This window comes from Dama dama, chromosome 15 (assembly GCF_033118175.1).
Source record: "Dama dama isolate Ldn47 chromosome 15, ASM3311817v1, whole genome shotgun sequence".
Lineage (NCBI taxonomy): Eukaryota > Metazoa > Chordata > Mammalia > Artiodactyla > Cervidae > Dama > Dama dama.
Window position 1 is genome coordinate 29,872,647 of NC_083695.1, and position 23,700 is coordinate 29,896,346.

Below are 23,700 nucleotides of genomic sequence, written 5' to 3' on the forward strand. Positions count from 1 at the left end.
CTGAAATAGGGGGGTGGGACAGGGGCTGGGAAGGAGCTTGATCCCCTCCCCAGCTGAACCTGGGTGGTGGGTCGTGGGAGATGTAGAGGTTCTAGCCTCGGGGGATGAGCGGAGGGGCAGGGGGTGAGGGTTGCCTGGGGATGTTAGTTTGGAGTGGAGCCTGCATCCTCGCCATCCCCAGGATGGTGGGGAGAGAAGAAGGCTGGTCGTTGAGTGGTTTGAGTCTAGGGCCAGGGCCCGGGCCCTACGGCTATATGGAGAGTGTCTAGGGAGGCCTCAGTGAACCGGCCTGAGCTGAGGCCCTTGGTGGGCCTGCTGGGTCCACAGTCGGAACTCATAGCAAAAGGGCTCTTGCCGGCTGCTGCTTCCACGCTGGCTTCCCCAGCGCTCCCCGCGGGCCCAGCTGTAACACCAGGAGCAGCTGGGCTTGTGCTCCTGAGTGTGCCCTTGGGAGCACCGGGGCTGAAGGCACGGGGCGTGCTTGGCCTCCCCCTCTGCTGTCCGCTTCCTACCTGCTCTTACTGCCTGCCGAGCGCTTTCTGTGCAGCCCTCCACGCTATGCCCTGCCATCACAAGGAAATGGGAGCTCGGAGTAGTTAATAGGAATCGAGATGCAAACTCGTGCAGGTGGCTGAGCTGGTGGGAGGCAGCGCTGGGCCCCAGACTCACACATGTGTCAGCGGAGCCCAATGAGGGGTGTGACAGGAGGGCACGGGACCCGGATGACACCCTCCCTCCCCGCGAGCACTGCCCCAAACTTTCCTCTCCTCACCAGGTGGCAGCAAAGGCCGGCGTCTACGAGATCCTCAACCAGCTGGGCTTCCCCGAGCTCGAGAGCGCGGAGGACCAGCCCTTCTCCAGGCTGCGCTGCCGGTGGCAGGAGCAGAACCGTGGCCCCGAGCTCTCCGCCGCAGGGGACTTCCTGTAGGAAGGGGGCTTCCTGTGGGGTGCGCTCCCCCTGCCCCTGCTATCACCGCCTCCCGCAGGGCCACCTCCCTCCCCACGTGGTCTGGGGGTACCCGATGCTCTTTGCTGGCAGTGGCCCTGAAAAACAACTCCTCGGCTTCCCAGAGACCAGGGTGGGTGGGGATCCCCTTTTTGAAAGAGTTATTATAGGATAGTTGGCGCACAGTGATGCCTTGTGGATGGCCGCTCCGGGAGGGCCCGCAGGAAGGCCTGGGGTGGCATCAGCTCTCCAAGGCGCTCACTCCCCAAGTTGCCAAGCCAAACCTCTTGCCACTTCTGTCCTCCCCTCTGCCCTGAGCAGTTCCGATGGCCCCTGGCCTAGAGCAGCCCCAGCCAGTGCTGGTTCCTTTCTCGAAGCTCTCCCACGTGGCTTTTCCCCTTTTGCTGCCTGAGCGTTGCCTGGTGGCCCTGGGCTCCCTGGGAGGTGGACGTCACTCTGGCTAGATGTGTTACCTTAAATGCAGTTTTCCCCAGGGTTCTTGCCTCTCATTCCTTGTCTCAACCCCAAGCCATGAAGAAGGACAACCACATTCCCTATGGGTTCAGTGGAGGCCTCTGCCCCTCCTGCCTTTGCCCCCTCCCCTCTCCTGGGCTGGCAGGACTGTAGAGGTTTCCATGGAGCCAAAAACAAAAGGGAATCCCTCTTGGGGTTGGAGGGGGCAAGAAAGAGCTCCCAGAAGGTGCATGCCGCCCTTTGGGAGAGGCCTGCTCCATTTCCCTGGGAGCATGGGGGGGAGGTCTGGGGACGCACCTCCTCCCTGCCCTGCCTGGCCCCCCAACAGTGGTCTGAGCCCCCACCTGGTGTGGCAGAAGCCGTGGGGACTCCTGGGTGACCCTGAGTGAGCAGTGGGGTGTGTGAAGGTGGGCCAGGGATGGCACGAGGGGGCACTTGGATTGCAGGCCATCCTCGCTGAGCACCCTCGAGTTGCCTTGTGATGGGAGCAGAAGAGGCCAAGCCCTGCCAGTTTGGCAGCTGCTGGGACCAACTCTGTGTGGATGGTGGGAGGGTTGCTCGGACAGGCAGGTGGGTGTTGAGCTGAGCCTGTGGCTCTCCCTCTGGGGACTGGTCTCCCCCTAAAATGGAGGGGCTGAACGGTGTGGGCACTGTCCCCCTGGCCTGGCTCACTGGGGCCAGGCAGGCCTCTCTTGGTTGGACACCAGCACTTGGGCAGAAAAACAGATGATGTATCACTGGTCGTGGTATTTTGGAAAGGCGGATGAGGCCAAAGTTGTTCATGTCTACCTAGCATTGGAAAATTTATGACCATTTTGGCTGAATTATTTTGCAAATCTACTGTATGTCTTTTCACTACCTTTTTAGATTTGTTGTTTTTGGTTTTATTTTTGCATGTAGTAAAAAGTGTTAATTTCTCTGCAGACAAGGTCTAGATGAGGGGTCAGAGGTCAGGGCTGAACTGAGAGGGATCCTTTGTGTTGGCCCTGACTTTCAGCTGTGCTGGGACTACTGGCCGGTCACATCACCTCTCTGCCTCAGTTTCCCCATCTGTAAAATGGGAGAATAATACTTGCCTACCTACCTCACAGGGGTGTTGTGAGGATTCATTCGTGATTTTTTTTTTTTTTTTTTACAGAACTTTTGAGCATTAAAAATGGCTAAATGTGAAGTGCACCTGGCTGCCAGTGTTCTTTTGTGTGGGGCAGGTATTACAGAACTGATCAAGCTGGGGTCCCTGTTCCCTCAGAGTAAGGGTAGGAGGGCAGGGCGAGCCAAGAGCACCTGCCCTTTGTGCGCCTGATTCTCAGAGAAGGTGGGTTTTCCTGGATATCATTCTCTCTCCTTCACATGTATGCCCATCTCATTCTGGATGCCGAGGGCTGACATGCTGAGGAGCCCCTCCTTGAAGAAAGTAATGTTACAGGCTAATTCACACTAAAGTGTGAAGGATTGTTATAGTTAGGCAGATGGAACAAAATTGAATTTCATGGGCTATGAAGCAGAGTGAAAGCAGGGTGGTCCTCAGCCTCTACTTCCTTTTCACATCCCTGCAGGCTCTTCTTAGTCCGTTTAGGCCCCCAAAGGCTCGAACACATTTGTGTTGAGAAATGGATGTGTAAAGAGGCAGGAGGGAGAGTGAGGCAGGCAGAGTGCAGACCCAGGCTTCTCCCTAGGCTCTTCCAGGATTAGGGGGAATCAGACCCTCTGGCCTGTGATTCTGAGGTTAGCTGGAATGGAAGTTCCAAGGTCAGAATGGAATCCAGAGCCCCTACTGCACTAGGGTTGGTTTTCTCCCCAGCCTGGGTGAAGGGAGGCCTCCTGGGGTTACTTCCCAGCGCTCTGAGTCCAAGGATGCTCTGTGTGGCTTCTGAATGTGAGTACAGTGGTGTGTATACCCATGTGTGTGTGTAAGTGTGAGAGGTGGTTCTGCACTTCTCTGCCTGGGATGAAGGGATTATAAAAACATGATCAGTACAAAGATTCTTGACAGAGATGCGGCAGGCTCTTGGGACGACCTGGACTGGGAACTGGAGAGCTGCCCAGGGAGCCCCAAAAGCCCTCTGCAGCATCCATGGGGTACACTGCTCTGGTCCCCCCTCAGGAGGACCAGCTGCAAGAGCAGTCGGCACAACCTCCAGCCATTGCAGCTTCGATCCAGCGCTTGCCAAGGCTGCGCTCCATGTACAGCACTCTCCCCACTGGGCCCTCCCAGACGATGACTGAGCCTGGCAGGACTCTGAGCTACTAGCTACACTGTTTCTGCCTTGGCAGCCTTGCCTGGAGCCTCCCCACTGGTCTGGTTGGGCGTTTCTCAGACCACCCTGCTATGTGGGGCTCTTCCTTGCCCCTCTATTTTCATGGGTGTCAGACCTGCTTCGTGGTTCTGTAGGCTCTTCCTGCCTTCTTCTGCTTCCTCCTTCATCCTTCACGGGGGTTTCCACAAATAAATCTCTTGCAAGTCTAATCCCACCCTAGTGTCTGCTGCTCTAGGATCTGAGTGACACACCCTCACCCTCATCTTTGTCTCTCTGGGCAGCTGCTTTGTCTTTCTTTCTGGTGAAGGCAGCCTTCTCTGGCATTGCTTAGGGAAGCTACCAGCCCAGTTTCCAACTTCATATGGTATAGTTCCAGCCAGAATCAGTTGTCTTTCTCTCTCTTTGCACCACCCTGCCCTTCCATCTCAAGTGTGGGGCCACTGAGCCTGTGGACTGTGGCTGGAAGGGCAGGAAATGATTGCTCATCTTCCCTATAGATGAGGGTGGGGTGGGGAAGGCAGGACAGGCGCTCAGTGTGATCTGGGTGGATCACCCCCAAATCTGCATATGGCAGTGCCAACCTCTGATTATTTTCTAAATAAAGGGAATGCCCATTATGAAGATTTTTCAAGATGCACCTCATTTGTCCTCCAGAAATGTCCTCTTTGATGGTCTCAAATAGCAGTTAATGAGCTTAATGTTTCTCCCGCCTGGCCAGCACTGCTATTACATTCTTTTTTTTAACTCTATTTTATTTTGGAGTATAGCCAGTTAACAGTGTTGTGATAGTTTCAGGTGGACAAAAGGGGCTCAGCCATACGTGAATATGCATGTATTCATTCTCCCCCAAGCTCCCCTCCCATCCAGGTCTATTACATTTATTTTAAAAGTTCTTAATGGTTTTGTGGCTCAAAATAGAATTTCATACATGTTTAATTTTATATTTTGTTTATTTACTTATTTTAAAAACTGAAGTATAGTTGCTGTACAGTATTAGACACTTAAGATATATAGGGATTCATAATTTTTAAAATTAATTTTAACTGAAGTATAGTTGCTTCACAATGTTATATTAGTTTTCATAATTTTTAAAGCTTATACTTCACTTAGAGTTCTTGTAAAATATTGGCCATATTCTCTGTGTTGTACAATGTATGTTTGTAGCTTTTTCTATACCTAGTAGTTGGTACCTCTTACTCTCCTACCCTTGTATTACCCCTCCTCACTTCCTTCTCCCCACTGGTAACCACTTGTTTGTTCTCTACGTCCATGAGTCAGCTTTTGTTTTTTGTTACATTCACAGGTTTGTTGTCATTTTTTAGAGTCTATGTATAAATGGTATCATACTCTATTTGTCTTTCTTTATCTGATTTATTTCACAAAGCATAATATTCTCTAGGTCCATCTATGTTTCTGCAAATGACAGAATTTCATTCTTTTTATGGTTGAGTAACATTCTATTGTGTGTGTGTGTGTGTGTGTGTTTAGACACACACAGACTGCATCTTCTCTGTCCAGTTGTCTGTTGACGAGCACTTGGATTGCCTCCGTGTGTTGGCTGTTGTAAATAGTGCTGCAGTGAACATTGGGGTACATTTGTTTGAATTAGTGTTTTTGTTCTTTTTCTGGATATATATTCAGGGGTGAAATTGCTGGATCATATGGTAGTTCTATTTTTAGTTTTTTGAGGACCCTCCATACTGTTATCAAAGAGACTGTCTTTTCTACATTGGATAGTTTTGCCCCCTTTGTTGAAGACTGATCGGTCGTAAGTGCCTGAGTTTGTTTCTAGTTTCTCTGTTCTGTCCCACTCATCTGTGTGCCCAGAGAGTGTCTGACTCCAAGCCTGCACTCATTTTAGAGATGGATACTGGTGCCAGCTCTGTACTGGAATCCTCTGACATTCTCAGTGATGGAGAGAAATGTCAGTCCTGCTGGAAGCGTGCCTTTGCTGGGGCGGGTTAGGAGGGGGATGAAGGGAAAGAATGATTTCTTTGAAAACCCTCCCATGAGGTCTTGTGGTTCTCAGACTCGATGCTTTTCAAACCCTTGTGTCCTTTCAAGAGGTTCCCCTCAACACCCACAAGAAGGGCTTGTTTCCTATGAGTCACTCTGATAGATTATCTGTTACAGGGGCTTTTGAGTTTCATTTTGTGCCTCCCCTTAGCGTATTTTTTTCCCTACCATCTGCCCACCTCACCCATTGACATGCCGTACATGACAGAGTGGCCATGCTATCCAAAAGTAATTTTCGTTCTTTCTTTGAACTAAATGAGACGGTCTTCTGGGCTGAATTAGACACCAATAATTTATGAAAACACCCATTTCTCTGTTCCCACCCTAACATTTGAGGTCACCAGTCTTTTTAATTTTTGCCCATCTGATAAGGGAGAAAACTTTTATTTTTATCTTAATATGATTTTCCCAATTACAAATGAGATGGAACATCTTTTTAGTCCTTTGTTGGCCATTTGGATTTGCTCTCTTATATGTTTGCTTATTTTTCTACTGGGTTTTTAAAAAATTAATAGGCATAAGATATTAACATAATCTGTTTCATTTGTAGGTAGCTAGATCTACAGCCAGTTCTTTCTCCTAGTTTATCTGGTCTCGTAATTCTTTTGGAGTGTCTTTTGTCAAATTTTTGTATTTTGTGTCTTGTGTCAGCAGACCTTCTCTACCCAGGATTATTGATCTAATTTCTGTTTTTCTTTGATCACTTGTACAGTGTTGTCCTTTATGTTTCATTCTTTAATTGATCTGGAATAAATGTTTGTGAGTGACATGAGGTACAGAATATAATTTATTTTTTTTAAAATGGGTTTCCAGTTGGCCCACGTTAATTTATTGAGTAGCCAAGGTTCTCTACTCCTTGAACTGCAGTCCTCGTCATTTGATGGGTCCGTATGATAGACATGTGGTTACCATTGCCTGTAGCATTCGTTCATCATCCAGCCACCATTTCTAACTTTCCGTCCTAATTTTAAAAAATCTTGACTGGATTTTTAATTTTTAAATCTTTATTACTATTTTCTGGCCTTTTACTTTTTCTTGGGTCAATTTTGGTAAAACACCAACATTTTCCCAGAATAACATATGGACATATGTCAAGAATTTCAAATTTATTAATGTAAAGTCATATGTAATATCCTCTTAAATATTTAAAAGCCTCCTCTGCATCTGTGGGGCTTCCTTGGTGGCTCAGATGGTAAAGAATCTGCCTGCAATGCAGGAGACCTGGGTTCAGTCCCTGAGCTGGGAAGATACCCTGAAGAAGGAAATGGCAACCCACTGCAGCATTCTTGCCTGGAGAATTCCATGGATGGATGAGCCTGGTGGGCTGCAGTCCATGGGGTCACAAAGAGTCTCATCTGTGACTATCTTCTTTCTCAATTTTAATATTTGTGAATATCTTACATATTTTTCTTGGTTACATTTGCAGGTTTTTCTATTCAATTGTTGCTTTCAAATAAGCTATTTTAATTCTTATAAATGTGAACACTGAGAATTTGTGATCACATAAAGTGTAATAGAGGTGAATTTTTGCTATAGTAATGCTGCTTGATTCTGCGAACCTCTTCTAAGTAATGTGCCAAAAATCACATCATGATATCTCTTTAAAACATTTAAAAAAATTTTCTATTAGCTGTCAATCAAGGGAGTACACCTATAATTATTTTATTTTTTTAATTAGTTAATTTATTTATTTTACTTTACAACATTGTATTGGTTTTGCCATACATTGAGTTGAATCAGCCATGGGTGTACATGTGTTCCCCATCCTGACCCCCCCTCCCGCCTCCCTCCCCATCCCATCCCTCTGGGTCATCCCAGTGCACCAGCCCCGAGCACCCTGCCTCATGCATCGAACCTGGGCTGGCGATTTGTTTCACATGTGATAATATACATGTTTCAATGCCATTCTCCCAAATCATCCCACCCTCGCCTTCTCCCACAGAGTCCAAAAGACTGTTCTATACATCTGTGTCTCTTTTGCTGTCTCGAATACAGGGTTATTGTTACCATCTTTCTAAATTCCATAAAAATGTGTTAGTATACTGTATTGGTGTTTTTCTTTCTGGCTTACTTCACTCTGTATAATAAGCTCCAGTTTCATCCACCACATTAGAACTGATTCAAATGTATTCTTTTTAATGGCTGAGTAATATTCCATGGTGTATATGTACCACAGCTTTCTTATCCATTCGTCTGCTGATGGGCATCTAGGTTGCTTCCATGTCCTGGCTATTATAAACAGTGCTGCGATGAACATTGGGGTGCACGTGTCTCTTTCAGTTCTGGTTTCCTCGGTGTGTATGTCCAACAGTGGGATTGCTGGGTCATATGGCAGTTCTGTTTCCAGTTTTTTGAGGAATCTCCACACTGTTCTCCATAGTGGCTGTACTAGTTTGCATTCCCACCAACAGTGTAAGAGGGTTCCCTTTTCTCCACACCCTCTCCAGCATTTGTTGCTTGTGGACTTTTGGATAGCAGCCATTCTGACTGGCATGAAATGGTACCTCATTGTGGTTTTGATTTGCATTTCTCTGATCATGAGTGATGTTGAGCATCTTTTCATGTGTTTGTTAGCCATTTATTTTTGGCTGTGCTGGATCTTCATTGTTGTATGGGCTTTTCTCTAGTTACAGCGAGCGGGGTCTACTCTCTAGTTGCACTGTGTGGGCTTCTCATTGCAGTGGCTTCTCTTGTTGCAAAGCAGAGGCCATAGAGCTCTTGGCTTCAGTAGTTGAGGCAGGTGGGCTCAGAAGTTGCAGCTCCTGGGCTCTAGAGCATGGGCTCAATAGTTGTGGTGCACAGGCTTTGTTGTGCCATGGCAGGTGGGATCTTCCTGGATCAGGGATCGAACTCCTGCCTCCTGCATTGACAGGCGGATCCTTTACCACTGAGCCACCAGGGAAGCCTTCCTGTAATTTTTTTTTATAAGCGGAGAATTGGAAAACACCTGAATTGCAAAAGGATCTATAACCTGGGTTTAACTCTCTCATTTTCTGGAAAATATGCTTTGAAAAGTTTATTAAGATTTGTCAAGTGACTACTAATTATATCTCTCACTCTGAGGTACCCTACACCCTATATAAATTAACATACACAAAATAGATGAGAAGAGTATTGTTCATTTAAAACCTCTTTTACAAATACTCCAATCTTTCTTTTTTCACACTTCCATTAAGTTTTAAAAACAACTTTATGGAGGTATAATTGACATACACTAAACCACAAAGTATATAATTTTTTAAGTGTTGACATATATACACACCTGTGAAATGATCCTCAAGTTAATGAAGTCAAGTTATTGAACAATGTCCATCATCTCCAAAAGTTTGCTCAGGTCCATTTGTTATTCCTCCTTTCCCCCTTCCCCATCCCTCTCACCAGGCACACTTTGATCTGCTTTTTGAAATCATGGATTTGTTTGCCTTTTCCAGCATTTTATATAAATGGAATCATCAATTTGTACTCTTTATTATCTGGCTTCTTTCGCTCAGCATGATTATTTTGAAATCATCCATGTTTAATATATGTCAATTGGTCATTCTTTTTGCTGCTGCATAGTATTCCATCATATGGCCATACCTTGTTAATCCAAATTGTTGCTGGGTATTTGTTTTAGCTAGTACAAGTAAAGCTATTATGAACATGTGGAGGTCTTTGTATGGACATATGTCTTCATTTCTCTTGGATAAATACTTAGAGAATGAATGATGTGGCGTATGTATGTTTAAATTTTCAAGAAACTGCCAAACTATTTTCCAGATGGTTTCATCCCCACCAGCAGCACTTGGGAGTTCCAGTGCCTCCACACCTTTACCAACCTTGGGATTGTCAATCTTTTTAACTTTAGTCATTCTAATAGGTGTGTAATGGGTATGTTTCCTACCACCTTGTGGCTCAGCAGGTAAAGAATCTGCCTGCAATGCGGGAGACCTGGGTTTGACCCCTGGGTTGGGAAGATCCCCTGGAGAAGGGAAAGGCTACCCACTCCAGTATTCTGGCCTAGAGAATTCCATGGACTGTATAGTCCATGGGGTTGCAAAGAGTTGGATTTGACTGAACGACTTTCACGTCACTTCACTTCACTTCCTACCACCACCCTCCCAGGTCACATTTTTAATTTTTAAGATTTTCAGTTCATTTCTTAGGGAAGCCTAAAAGCACTATAAGCCTCATCTCTTTGAAGACATTAGCATGGTATTGTATGCATGCTCAGTTGTGTCCGACTCATTGTGACCCTATGGACTGTCAGGCTCCTCTGACCATGGAATTTTTTTTTCCAGGCAAGAATACTAGAGTGGGTTGCCACTTTTTACTCCAGAGGATCCTCCCAACACAAGGATCCCACATCTCCTGTATTGGCAGGCAGATTCTTTATCACTATACCACCTGGGAATCCCCTTGAAGACATTAGTTATTTGTATTTGAAGGCTTACTCTGTTAGCTCTGTTTTATTGGATGTTACTTCTTCTCTTTGTTGAGTTTGATGTTTGTTTTTCATGTAGCTGGTTTTCCTCAGTGGTTGCTGAGTTTGGTTGTGCGCTCATCTTTGTCTTGAGATTTGAGGTTATCCTGTTTGTGAAACCTGTGACTCTTTAGCATGTCCCAGGCGACTGACTACTGGGCAGGGATGAGTGGTGCTGGTGACAGTGTGTGCTGGTGGCTGTCCTTCTGGCCGAGGGTGTGTATCAGCCCTGGGCTGCTGCCCAAGTGCCCCACTCACTGCTGCTACCTGACGTCACACTACCCTGACCTGACCTGGGCTCCTCAGGGGGCACAAGGAGAGCCAAGTTCTCCAGCCACCTCTGCTGAAATGCTCCAACCTATGTCCTGATGGGAGTTCAGGCTTCCTCCTGCCTCCTGGCTTGGCATCTCTGAGCCGAAATCTTCTTCAAAGCTGGTTCCTCCTCTCTCAGAGGCTTTCACCTGCATGACTTGTGGGCTGTCATCTCCCCTGCCCATCCAGTTCCGTCAACCTCTGTCTCTCAGGGATTCCTCACCATTTCTGACCCCTTCTTACTCGAGCACTGGCATAGAATTTAACAAATAAATACTTTAAATGATATTTTGAGGACTGTGGGTTGGGAGGGGGAAATGAGAACATATGCTCAATCATAATTTATGTATAAAAATAACTCATACTATGTAGCTATTGCCCTGTAACAATTAGGATTCTGGCAACAAACCTTAGGTCCGACTGTGAAGAGAGTTTGATGAAAGGACCACTTGCAGAGGTGTGGGCAGGGTTAAGGTGCTCAGGAACTAGTTACAGGGGGAAGCTGTAACTGTCCCTAGACCTAAGGGGGCAAATGGATGCCACTGTGTTACCTGCGCCTGCCACAGGCATCTTCAGTGGACTCGGGACCATCCAACAAACTGAGTTGAGGAGCGGGTAACCACGGCCAGAGCAGCATCATTGAACGTGCGACTGATGGGAGAGGGGCAGATGCTCTCCTGTCCTCTGATCTCCCATCAGTACCTTCCTTTGATTGCAGGGGGCACCAGTGACACGGTCCACAGGGTGGGTCAGCCTCTGGAGAAAGGGAGTGGAGAGAGACAAACAGGAGGGCCAGTGCAGCCTCTTCCAAGTGCTTCCTATATGCCATCACCTCCAGTAGTTCTACGACAGCCCAAGGAGGTAGGCACGTTCCTTATTTTATAAAAGAGGAAGCTCAGGCACCGTGATCCAGTGCCTGATCTGGAGGTATTTTCCTTCTGCTCTTCCCTTTGCTTTTCCTCCTTTCTCTAGCCCACTGCTCCTTACGGTTCAAGTTCAGTTTGATTCAGGTCTGCTCACCCCTGCCATCTAAGTGCCCTTAAGACACCTAGAGAAAGGATTCTGACTTCTCAAGATGTTGTGCACACATTACCTCCAGCGTTTCATTACAAAAATTTCAAAAGTACAGTCAGGTTGGAAGTATTATATGGAGAACAGTCTGTACCTCTGTGCCCATTTCTCAAAAACACTTTCACACTATTGTCCATCAACTTGTCTAAACCTCCTCTAACTTGTCAATTCCTTAAAGCTTCGATCCCCAACCTTTCAGGCACCAGGGACTGGTTTCACAGATGATAGTTTTTTCATGGACTAGGTGTGGAGGGAATGGTTTCAGGATGATTCAAGCACGTTACACTGACTGTGCACTTTATTTCTATTATTATTACATCAGCTCTACCTCAGGTCATCAGGCATTAGATCCCGGAGGTTGGGGACTCTTTGTATCTCTGGGTCTGTGATGGCCTGGTACACGAAATGTGGTCAGTGTATATTTGATGAGTTGATAATTCACAAGGCATTTGGTGTTTCTCAGGAAAAGGGAAGGAAAGTTTTATTTATTGAATGCCTATGGGTGGTTTTCATACATCATGTTGGAGCACTGAATTCATTATTTCACCAGAGCCGCCCAAATCAGACGAGGCTGGGATTACGATCTCTGTTTTACGAGACCAAGAGAGGTTCTGTAATTTACTCAAGGCTCACGTCATATCCCTAAGGGATCTGGGATTCAGGACACCAAGATTCGCTCGAACCCATGCTGGTGACTCAGTGCCTTCTCTGTAGCCTAGAGGCTGCCTGGGGCTGGGGGCTGTGTTTGTGCATTGCTGAATGTCCCAGGACCTGGCAACTAGCAGGTACACTCAATGTTTTTGGAAAGAAAGAATGAATGAACCTTTCCTGAGTATTTTCATACTGCTGGAATATGTCATTCGCTGCTGGATATTCATTCGCCATGGGAATATGACACCTAAAGGGAGCTCGTACACCTCTTCACTTAGCAAAGGAGGGATCTGAGGCTGGAAGGGCAATGACAGCCAAAGTCATGCAGGGACCAGTGTGCTGACTCCCTGCAGTGCTCTTTCTTTTCCCTTCCTCTCCAGATCTATCTGAGCATCTGGATTGGTACCACTCACTAACCCAGGGCCTGGAGACCCACAGAAGCCACATTTCCTAAGGCTTCCCAGGCCCTAGCTCATAGCGCCTGTCTTTCTTCTTCTTCACTGAAGATCCCCATGGGCTTCAGATGCTTGAAGTTGTGTGTGAAATTCTGTTTATATACTTAGCTCAGGAGGGGATCCAGTGTTTGTAGCAGGCTTTCAAAGCAAATACAAAAACTGTGACTCCCCAAAAGTGGGTGGGGGCTCCTTTATGTGTTTCTTCAGTGGTTCCCCAACTTCTTTATTTTTTTTCCCCCCAACTTCTTGATTGCAGAGACAAATAGAATTTTTCAAAGAATATTAGGTTGTAAATTTTCGCAAAGTTGCCCCACTAAAAAGGAATGAACCCCTCTTACAACACTGTCATATCATAAAAGGGTATTTTTAACCCCTCCAAACAAGGACAAATTCTCTGGGGGATAAATATCATGGGCCTTCCAATTAGATGCAATAGCTGTAACACCCTACATAGCCCTTATTTTGCTCACATTGCTCTTGACTGAAGTCAGTGTGGGCCAGCCTTTGGAAATCTTGCCCTCCCCCGAGAAGCAGCTGCTTAGAGCTTGTGTACTGGTGGCTGTGTAGAATTCTCCTGAAAGGCACCCCCTACAGGTGACTGGGCGTGGGTTCTGTTGGATCCCTGGGTGGCATTTCCACCAGTTTGACTGCCAATTGACAGGAACTCTGGTCACATGGGGAGGTTATGTTATTGTCTGTTGGCTTAAGTTTTCTCACAAGAGTTTTGGGTGAAATTCTGAAGAATATATGCTCTAAGTGACAAAAGCAATCTGTCCCCAGTTCCCTGGGAAAGGAAGCCCTGGGTGGGGGCGGGGGGCTGTGGCCATGTGAGATGACCCTGCTCCCTTAGGGTTGCCTGGGTCCCTGTGTCCATCTTCTGCTGATGCAGGAGCCAGGCCTTTGTCCCTCCTGCCTCAGATTCCTCTATCAGGGCATTGGGTGGTGTTCTCTCTGGCGAGGTGCACCCTCTCCTTGGCTGGACGGGCAGGCTTGCGGCTTCATGAAGAGGTTTTCCAGGGAAGGTATACTGAGGAGGGACTTGGCCGCAAGCAGGAGTGTCTCGGGGCAGAGGTGGGAGCAGCACAGGCTGCTGCAGTTGGTGGTGGCTCTGTGGTTCCTGTGGTACCACACTCGGTAGCATCTCTGTGAGTGTTTCTTGAGTGACAGGTGCTATTGAGCATCTCCTGTGTATCTGACAAATGGCTGCAGCCCTGTTCCTGCGTCTCTGAAAGGAGCTGACAGTGCTCTCCTGCTCCGCACCCTGACTGGCTGCGCCAGCAGGATTCCCTAGCTGCCTGTGGGATCTGGGGCAGGACAGGCATCCACCTGTAACTTGGGCCCCTTCCCGATACTGCTGCTGCACCCGACGTGTTTGTAAGGTGCTTCTACATCCGGTCCTCTCCCTCACAGGAGCCCACGTGTGATCTTAGACCCTGCCCGAGCTGTCAGTGTGTCCAGGCGACGTGAGGAACAGCAGACCCAGAGGGGAACCTGCTTGCTCAAGGTCACGTAGCAAGCAAGGGTGTAGCCTGCCACACACATCTGGTCTGGGAGGGCTGTGAAAATGCGCTTCACTCCAGGTGGTACCAATAAAGGCCCTTCTGCCCAGTTTGTTGATGCAATGAAACAGTAAACAAATGCTTTTTGGAAGCAGTTGGGGGACGTAATTAGGGAAGAATGGACCAGAGCATCTAAATCATTGAACTTTTTCAAGGAAAGCCCTAGTGTTATTTTCAAATACACTACAGATGAGAACCAAGAATAAACTACTGTCTGGACCCAGCCAGGGCCCTGCAGCACCTGCTTAAACACCAGATAAGAATCATGCAGGATTACTCGTGGTTTGTAAGCTGATTTGCACGGTTTGCTTAATAAGCACGCTTACATGGTTTTAAATGGTTTCCAAAGGACTTGAAAGCAGTTTGCGTTCTTAACAAAGTTAAAGAATCCCCCGCCATGTCATTCGCCCTGCAAATTGATTCAGCAAACTGTATTTTTGTTTTGTTTTTGAAATCATAAACAGATGCTTATGTTTAGACTGCTGGCTCCAGCTTAAACACAGGCTTTCTGTTTCTTCTCTGCCCAGCTTGCTTTTAAGGGGCAGGGAGGGGGGTTCTAGCTGGGTCGGAGTCCTGTCCCTGGGCCCTTCCTGTCAGCTGCCTTCAGCAACTGGTTGCTCCCTTAGCAGTTGGCCTCCTGGGACAGGCGAGGGTCGTAGGAACTGAAGGGAGCGGCTGATGAGGACTGCGGCCTTCTAGGTCAGTGTATGTGGCCTGGAGCAAGTCCCAGTCCTGCCCTGTCTGTGGGGTCTTTGCCTGGCAGCCGAGGGGGTTAGAGTGACGGAGAAGCACGGTGCCTGACACAAGGATGCCCAGGAAATTCGTGCCCCCTGCTTTCCCTCCAGGCTCCCGGGAACCCCCAGCCAGCCTTCCCCACCCTCTTCTGGTCCAGAGGGTGGGCGTGGGAGCTGGGGGTCTGGTTCATTGAGTGCCCCAGGGAGGGGAACCAAGTGCACCCCTCGTTCTAGCCCCTGGAGAAGCGATGTACAAAACTGCAGGTGTCATTTCCAAATGCCCAGGAAGACAACAGGGGACACCAGGGTGGGCCAGGAGGCTCCGGTGTAATGTGGACCAGAGTGGAGGAGTGAGGAGCCAGAGGGGAGGGGTTCTGGTGAGCGCCCTGTGCCCCGGCCAGGACAGGAGCGGTGACTGAGAGCACCTGGGCACTGCTCCAGGCCTGCAGTAGTGAGGGGTGGATGCCCGGGGAGGACAGATGGTGAGGTGGGGAAATGCGAGCAGAAGCAGGACATGCCCAGCGCCATTGGCAGCAGAACCCCTGGTTTGAATCTCTCCATTCCCAGCATAAGCGACTGGGAGACTTTGGACAAGTTCTCAAATCTTGGTTAGCCTCGATTTCCTCACTTATAAAGTAGGGCTCTTAGAAAAAATAAATCATGCATGTTTACACAGCACGTGTCTCATAGTAGGCACTTTAAGAAGTGGTCGATAAAGCTAAAACCAAACTAGAAACCTTGAAGTCTCATCCTCACCCTGGTGTTTGTCATGAGCTTGTGCATGAGAGTGGGGTTGGCTCTGGTTGGAAGTCCCTTCCTCCCAAATATTGGCTCCCCACACTGGGGGTCTCAAGTTGTTTCAAGGTGAAAGGAGGAAGAGTAGAGGTGGAGTTGGCCTTTTGGGGAGGTTGGGGCCATGGGGGCCAGTGGGAAGGGAGGAGCAGAAGCCTTCTCTCCAGCCCACCCTCAACTCTTCTTTTCCAGGAGCAAGGCTCCAGTGCTCGCTCTCCCATCCTCCCTGGTCTCTTTGTCTCCCCCTCACCCCACAAGCTCATAGTTACATGAAGCAGGGGGGAATATATGCCAACATTCATTCATTCAGCAGTATCTGTTGAGTACTTGGTAAGTGCCAGGTCCTATTAGAGACATGGAGGCAGTGATATCAAGACAGTACCATGCAAAAGAGTCTCAAAACCTAGTGACAGCCCCACCCATTTGGCTTTCTTCACTGCGCCCCCACCCCCACCCCGGGGCGGAGCATTGCTCTAACAGGGAGTTCTGGGAGGGCTGGCGGAGCAGTGAGTGGGGCTAGGTCCTTGGTGCTTGGAAGGCTTGGAGTCTCATGACCCTACCATGAGCGTGAGGTTGGTCTCCCTAATGGTGGAGAGCTGAGTTGGATCTTGTTTTAGGTCCTGACCTGACAGATGGGAAGGTAGACACAGGAAGGTTAAGGCAGAGGCCAGCTGAGAAGCCAGTGGCGGGCTGCAGGAAACAGAGTGGTGGTTTCTCAAGAGGTTAAACACAGAAATACCATATGACCCAGCAATTCCACCCCTTGTTGTTTGTCTAAAAGAAGTGCAAGCAGGGACTCAAACAGAAACTTGTACCCAGCGTTCGTCATAGCGTTATTCACAATAGCCAAAAGGTAGAAACAACCCAAATGTCCATCCATGGAACAATGGATAAACAAAGTGAAATATCCATACAGTGGAATATTACTCATCCATAAAAGAATAAAGGCCTGACACAGCTGACGATATGAATGGACCTTGGAAACATTATGTGGAATGAAAGAAGCCAGAAATGATAAACAAATACTGTATGATTCCAATCATATGAGGTACCTAGAGTAGGCAAACTCATAGAGACAGAAAATAGAATAGAGGTTACTAGAGGCTGAGGGAGGGGGAGTTATTGTTAATGGGAACAGAGTTTTTGTTGGAGATAATGAACAAGTTTCAGGTATAGATGGGCTTCCCTGGTAACTCAGAGGGTAAAGCGTCTGCCTGCAGTGCAGGAGACCGGGTTCGATCCCTGGGTCGGGAAGATGCCCTGGAGAAGAAAATGACAAACCACTCCAGTATTCTTGCCTTGAGAATCCCATGGATGGAGGAGCCTGATAGGCTACAGTCCACGGGGTTGCAAAGAGTTGGACACGACTGAACAACTTCATTTTCACTTTTCTTTCTTTCAGGTATAGATAGACTCATTGGGAAGGACCCTGATGCTGGAAAAATCAAAGGCAAAAGGAGAAGGGGGCAGCAGAGGATGAGATGGTGAGATAGCATCACTGACTCAATGGACATGAATTTGAGTGAGCTCTGGGAGATAGTGAAGAACAGGGAAACCTTGTGTTCTGCAGTCCATGGGGTTGCAGGGTCGGACATGACTTAGCAACTGAACAACAAAAAATAGAGGTGGTGCTTACACGACATTGAGAATGTAATTAATGCTACTGAACTGTATGCTTTCAGATGGGTAAAATGATAAATATTATGCTCTGTACGTGCGTGCTTTGTCGCTCAGTCATGTCCGACTCTTTGGGACCCCATGGACTATAGCCCACCAGGCTTCTCTGTCCATGGGATTCTCCAGGCAAGAATACTGCAGTGGGTTGCCACTTCCTTCTTCAGGAGATCTTCCCAACCCAGGGATAGAATCCAGGTCTCCGGGAGCTTCTTTACTGTCTGAGCTACCAGGGAAGCCCTACTATGCTCTGTATGTTGTCTTATCATATTAAATTTAAAAAAAAGTGAGTGGCTGGTAGCATCAGGGAATTGCTCTTCCTGAGAGCATCCCCCTAAAGTGAGTCTTCTTCACATGAGGGCTTTGTGTGGTGATGGTTGGGAAGACTATGAGGACAAGACGTTAGGAGAGATGGTGCAGAATACACTCTGGACATCTCAGGAGTCATACAGTGGGACAGCCAGAGACGCGTGCTCCTCAGCTTTCTGGGAGACCTCATTTATAAAACAGGGATGAATACATACATTTTGTAGGGCTGCTGGGAAGATTAAATGTGCTAATGCACGTATAGCCATCAAAATTCTACCATAAGCACTCAAGCACTTATTAGTATTTTACTTGTAGTGTTAGTAAGAGAAAAATAAGTGTAGTATAGAGGCAAGGAGAGGCAGTAGGGGGTCTCTCAATTACTGCAACTTGGAAAAATGCCTCACAAAATGAAGTTTCATGAAGCCCCACATTCCCGTGGGAAAAGGATTGGCAGAGGTGGGAGTGACATCCTTAGTGACGGCCTCCATGGAGGCGGGACCTTGGGGGAAGGTCCCCCGTCCACCAGGTGATGATTCCTCTGAATAGAGAGGGAGACAAATATGTTTTCCTGGGGGGCCAGCCTTCTTTCATGGTGATGGGTCTCATGGGGAGTTTGGGTCTCCCGGGGGAAAGTCAGTGTCCTGCCAGTAAGCTGACATCATGGGCCTCTTAAGAAGAAACAGGGGACCGGCTATTGTGGAGATTAACTGCGAGCTCCAGATGTGCAGTCAAGCTCTGCAGTAAACAGATTGCCATTATAGTCTGCAAAACAATAGCAGCTGTTCTGGTTTGGCCGGCCAGGGTTGCAAATCTGGCTTTGTGAAGAGAAGCGCCTGTGGAGCAGTACTTCTGAGAATTGGTGGGGGGGGGGGGGGGCGGGAATGGTGGGGGGAACGGCGGTGGGGGGAGTGCTTGTGGGGTTTGCCCACCCAGCAGATTTGGGGTAACAGGGCTCTCGGGTTCTTCAGCCACACCCACTGAGTGTCAGGGAACAGCCAACTTGAGGACTTAGGGTCAAGTCCCTCCTAGCTGGAAAACCACACAGAAATCATTGTTCTAGCACCTTGTTCTACAGCTAGGACCTGGGGGCCTGGAAGGAGTTTTATGTGATTATGAGGTACAAAAGAGAACTGGTTGGGGTTGGGGCTCAGCGTTGGGTCAAAGCCAAGGTTCATATGGTTGAGTCTCTAGGGCCAGTCTGGGGCGAACCTGTGACTGGAGTCATTTCAGTGCCGCCTGGATTGGCTGTCAGTCCTTGGCTGCTCTTGAGGATCCTGTCTGTGATGGAGGTTGGTCTCTTTCTGTGCAACACTAACCCTCATCACCCCGTGAGAATCTCACCTGTGACCCTGGTCTCATCTGTGCCACACCCACCCGCCACCCTATCACCCCCTCCCTAACAGTGAGAAGCCAGGCAGATGCCCACTCTGCCCCTGTCTGTGCGTGTGGCTGCCTGGGCTGTGGAAGTCTTGGCTGGAAAGGACCTTTTTAGGCAGGGGAGGATGGGGGAAGGAGAACTCCATGAGCAGATTAAGGTGGTGGGCCTGGCCCTTCTGGGATCACAGCTTGCCTAGACCAAGTGGGTACCAGCTGTGCCCAGAGAAAGTGCTGCCCCAAGGGGGCAAGTGCCTCACTTGCTCAGTGAGGAAGGGCTTGGTGGGGGACGGGGTGGGGGCAGAGTTGATCAGGGCAGAATGTGGGTCACACTAGGGGCTTTGAACTTTATCCCAGGAGCCACAAGGAACCAATGAAGAGTTTTAAGTGAGGCAGTGGTGTGGTTTGCTTAGCTGGGTTTCCCGAGACAAACCTTGAGACAGGGATTTGCCAATGAGTTGTTTGTGTAGGAAGTGATCCCAGAAAATACCCCATAGGGGAGTGGAGAATTGAGCCAGGGAAGGGAGACAGCCAAGCAGGTCACCATTGTGGATACTGGAGCCTAACCCTGTTGGGAAACTCTGGGAGTCGCTGAATTTGACTATATCCCTTGGAGTTATCCCCACCTCCGCTCCAGCCCTGAGATGGAGGGAGCTGGGTTATTTATATACCACCTCCCATCAGGCATTGGTTGAGGGCTGTTCTGGGCTGAGTGGGGCATGGCATGATTCCCCAGCACTTCTGGCCTCCCCCTGGAGCCCTCAGGCAGAGAGGCAGGGCCAGCCTGCAGTGGGGCTCGGGGGATCCGGCAGGGTGCCGGCATCACTGTGGCTGTCGGCTGGAGGGACAATGAGGGGTAGACAGGAGCCTGGAGATCAGTGAGAAGGTCACAGGAAGACTTGTCCAAGCAAGAGATGTGGATGGCCTGGGCTGGAGAGGCTGTGACTGTGAGCAGAAGGGGGCGCGTGCCAGGAGGCTGAGTTGGCTGACTCTGGTGACAGATGTGGGGGAATGATCACTGTAGAGAGGATTCACAGCCTCTCAAAGCTGCAAGGGGCCCTTGTGCCTCCCATCGGGTTCTCTCCACCCCCACATGGCTGCTCTCCAGCAGATCCTCCCCTGCTCACACATGTCAGAGACACTGACACGGTCGCCGCACCAGCTGGGGCCACACCTCAGAGACCACGAAGTGTGTCTGCAGGGAGATAAGTGTGCTGTGGTAACTGCTTAGAAAACAAAACCTCGGCTGTTGTCAACCCGAGCCCCGAGTCGTGGAAGAGATCACTTGGGCCCAGGTGGCAGGGACAGGGGGGAAGGACTCCAGTGCCACCAGCAGAGTGCCGCCCTGCTCCACGAATCACTTCCACGCACGCATCATCTCCCCATCAGACACAGGCCATGAGAAGACAGACGCTCCGCATGGCTTGTTCACTGGCCCTAGGACCCGGTTGACAGAAAATGCTCAGTAACCGTGGATGAATGCTGGAATCTGTGAATAGTCCCTGCTCTTCTGTGCTCCATACCCTGGGGAAGGGAGTGTTGGGAGCAATTGAGTGTGACTCTAAGGACAAGAGCCTACAGAGTGGAGTGGGAGGAGGGTTGGGAAAGGGGGTGGCGTGTTGAAGCAGCAAGGGAGAAGATGGAATGGTGTCATCACCAGGGTTTTCAGTTGCCAGAAATAGAAGCCAAGTCTGGATGAAATAAGTAGGGAAATAATTTAGCCCTAACCAGTGGTGGGTGGGAGGTGATGTATGGAAGCCCAGCTCCCTCCCTCCCAGCCGGGATAACTCTTCGTTGGCTCTGGTTGCCCACATAGTAACTTGCTGGATCATGCCTCTTTTATGGCCACCATCCCTCCCCTGGCCTACTACCCCTCTGCCCTACTGGGCTCCCTGGGGTCACTGCCCACATAATTGCCTGGTCTCAGCATCAGTTTCTGTAGGAATCCCATACCAGAGCCAGTTGCATCCAACTGGTAAACCAGTCACATGTCTTCTAGTTGCAGGGGAGGTTAGAGAAGAAAGAATAGGGCATTTTCAGCTTCTGGGGCGAAGTGGTCCTTCTTCCTACCAGACTCACTGGTATGTCATCAGCGCCCCTATAGGAAGCTGTCCTAGTCTGTTCTGGCTGCTATAACAAAATACCACAAGCAGGTGGCTTATAAACAACAGAAATTTATTTTTCACAGTTCTGGAAGTCCAAGATCAAGGTGCTAGCAGATTCAGTGGGCTTGCTTTCTGGTTCATAGAAGGTATTCTCTCACTGTGTCCTCACATAGGGGAAGGGGCCAGGGATCTTTCTGGGGCCTCTTTTATAAGGGCACTAACCTGCATTAAGAGGGCTCCACCCTCATGACTAATTGCCTCCAAAGGCCCCACCTTTTAATATCATCACCATGAGGATTGCTATTTCAATACATGATTTGTGGGGAGACATAAACATTTAGACTATAGCCTGGGCATATTCAAATTATAATTTGAGGAGGGTTTATAAAGGGGTCTTCCCAGGTATCCCTAGTGGTAAAAGAACCCGCCTACCAATGCAGGAGCGTGTGAGACAAGGATTCGATCCCTGGGTTGGGAAGATCCCCTGAAGGAGGGCATATCAACCCACTCCAGAATTCTTGCCTGGAGAATCCCGTGGACAGAGGAGCCTGGTGGGCTACAGTCCATAGGGTCACGGAGTCGGACATGACTGAAGCAACTAAGCATGTGCATATGTATTTATAAAGGGCCTCTTGGCAAAGGTGTAGGGGGCTGTCAAGAAGCCGAAGGGACAGTGTAATAACTCAGGAATGGTAGTGGTGGAGCAGTCACCATCCCTAGGTCTGAAGGGATGAGGGGAGGGAGCAATGTCTGGAACACAGAAGGAGACATGCACAGACCTCCCAGAGAGGAGTGGTGACACAGAGACAGTTAGCCCAAGGCCACCTCATTTGTCTCTGAGACCTCACTCCCTCCCATCTCCTGCCCACTGACAGGCTCAGATCGGCCAGCCTCTGGGCCAGAGCAGGATGGAGCAGGGTGAGGATGAGATGTGGAGGGCGGATGGGAGACATCAGGCACAGCAAGGAATTTCCTGAACAAGCGAGGGGCCCCAAGTGTGACAAAGTGTCAGTGGAATGTCAATTAAAGTGTTGCATTGGAGCTGAGGGCTTCTTGGCTGCCCCGCAACAGCATCAACCGTTCCTTTCCTTTGGTAACACCACCCCTTTCCCTGTGGGCCCTTCTGTCTGAGTCCCGCTGGTTTCTCCAGAGCTGTACTCCAATGGAGTGCCCACAACTCACAGAGGCCTGGCTTGGCCACTGACCTCTGCAGCTCCGGCCCAGACGCTTCTTCTGAGCCTCTGTTTCCTTAAATGCAAAACCAGAAGGGTTAATCAGATGACCTCCCAGGATCACTTCTATAGCACTGACCTTCTGGGAAGGCTCACGACCCCCTTCCAAACAGTCCTGGGAAGGGAGTAAAACGCAGATCGTCCTTTCAGAGAAACCAAGGCTCAGGGGGACTTTCTGGAGGGCACTGACCATGTGGGGCCTAGACCCAGACTGCCAATCTCTGGTCAGAGCTGTTTCCGGAGCCAGACCTGCCCTGGCCCCACTCTCTTCAAGGGTATGGCCCATAGCCATGTTTATTTTCAACAACTAGAGCAGCCAGAGTGAAGCTGCATGATTTCTCTTGTGCTCTTGTGTGTGTGTGTGTGTGTGTGTGTGATTGTGAAGGGAAAGGTGTAAGAACAGCAGTTTCAACCAGGCTTCTAGAGCTTGCCAATCCCCCTGCCCCACTTGGGGATTCAGGGTCAGTGTAATGTCACTGCTGGGCTTTTGAGCCTGTGGGTTCACAGAGCTCAAAGGGCTTAATTTGTAGGGAGTTTCAAAGAAATCCAGGAGGCCTGTGCCAGCAACTCTGATCCCCACTGATAGCGGCCCTGCACAGCCAAATCCTACCAGGTCTAGGAGGCCGCCCACCCCATGGGCTTGTGTTCTGAGGCCTGTGTTCCAGGCACATGAAACTAAGACCAGGTCATGTTACATCACAGCCTGAGGCTCTGAAGGTTTCTTCATGCCAAGACCAGGAGCCCTTGAAACCACTGCCTTCTCCCATAGAATTGTAGGATGCAGAGAGCTGTTAAGTCAGCCAGGTTCTGAAATTAGAATTTTCAAACGATTGCTCTGGAACAATCATGACCTGCGTACATGTCCCCTGGCTTGTACTGTGCTTGCTTGCCCATGTTGGTTTATTTTTACAAAGTGAAGTGAATTGCCAACACGTAGAAGTCAAGCTGGGATTTCTGGTTACTTTAAGGAATTAGAAAACTTGGCATCACCGGGTTCACATTCCTGCCTGGGAACCTTTGGTTGTTGCAGAGATGCCCCTCCCCTCCCCTGACCCTGGATAAGACATGCCCTTCAGCTCATACTAGTCTTCACCATTCCCTCATATCTCCCTGCTAGAGCTGAACATCCACTTGTGTTTATTACTGTTTACGCTACTCTTTCTCGAATCAGAGAGTTATGAGGAGACAGATATTTTGGGTCCTCCCCATTTCCAACAAAATTGGGAAAACAGTTATATTACTTGCCTGCCCCTGGGGTCAACCACCTGTTCTGCTG

General features: G+C 49.0%; 1 protein-coding gene across 10 annotated transcripts in view; it reads left to right on the forward strand.

Moving 5' to 3' along the window:
- Window positions 1-2,583, forward strand: part of PALD1 (phosphatase domain containing paladin 1) — a 101,128-nt gene extending 98,545 nt beyond the window's left edge. For 9 of the 10 annotated variants that reach the window (XM_061161726.1, XM_061161725.1, XM_061161722.1 and 6 more), the window contains one exon: window positions 776-2,582. In XM_061161726.1, the coding sequence (XP_061017709.1) occupies window positions 776-928 (153 nt within the window). In that variant the 3' untranslated portion in view covers window positions 929-2,582. Of the gene's footprint in view, window positions 1-775 lie in introns of all 10 variants that reach the window. The other variant, XM_061161727.1, reaches the window with a different exon arrangement.
- Window positions 2,584-23,700: the final 21,117 nt, after the last annotated feature.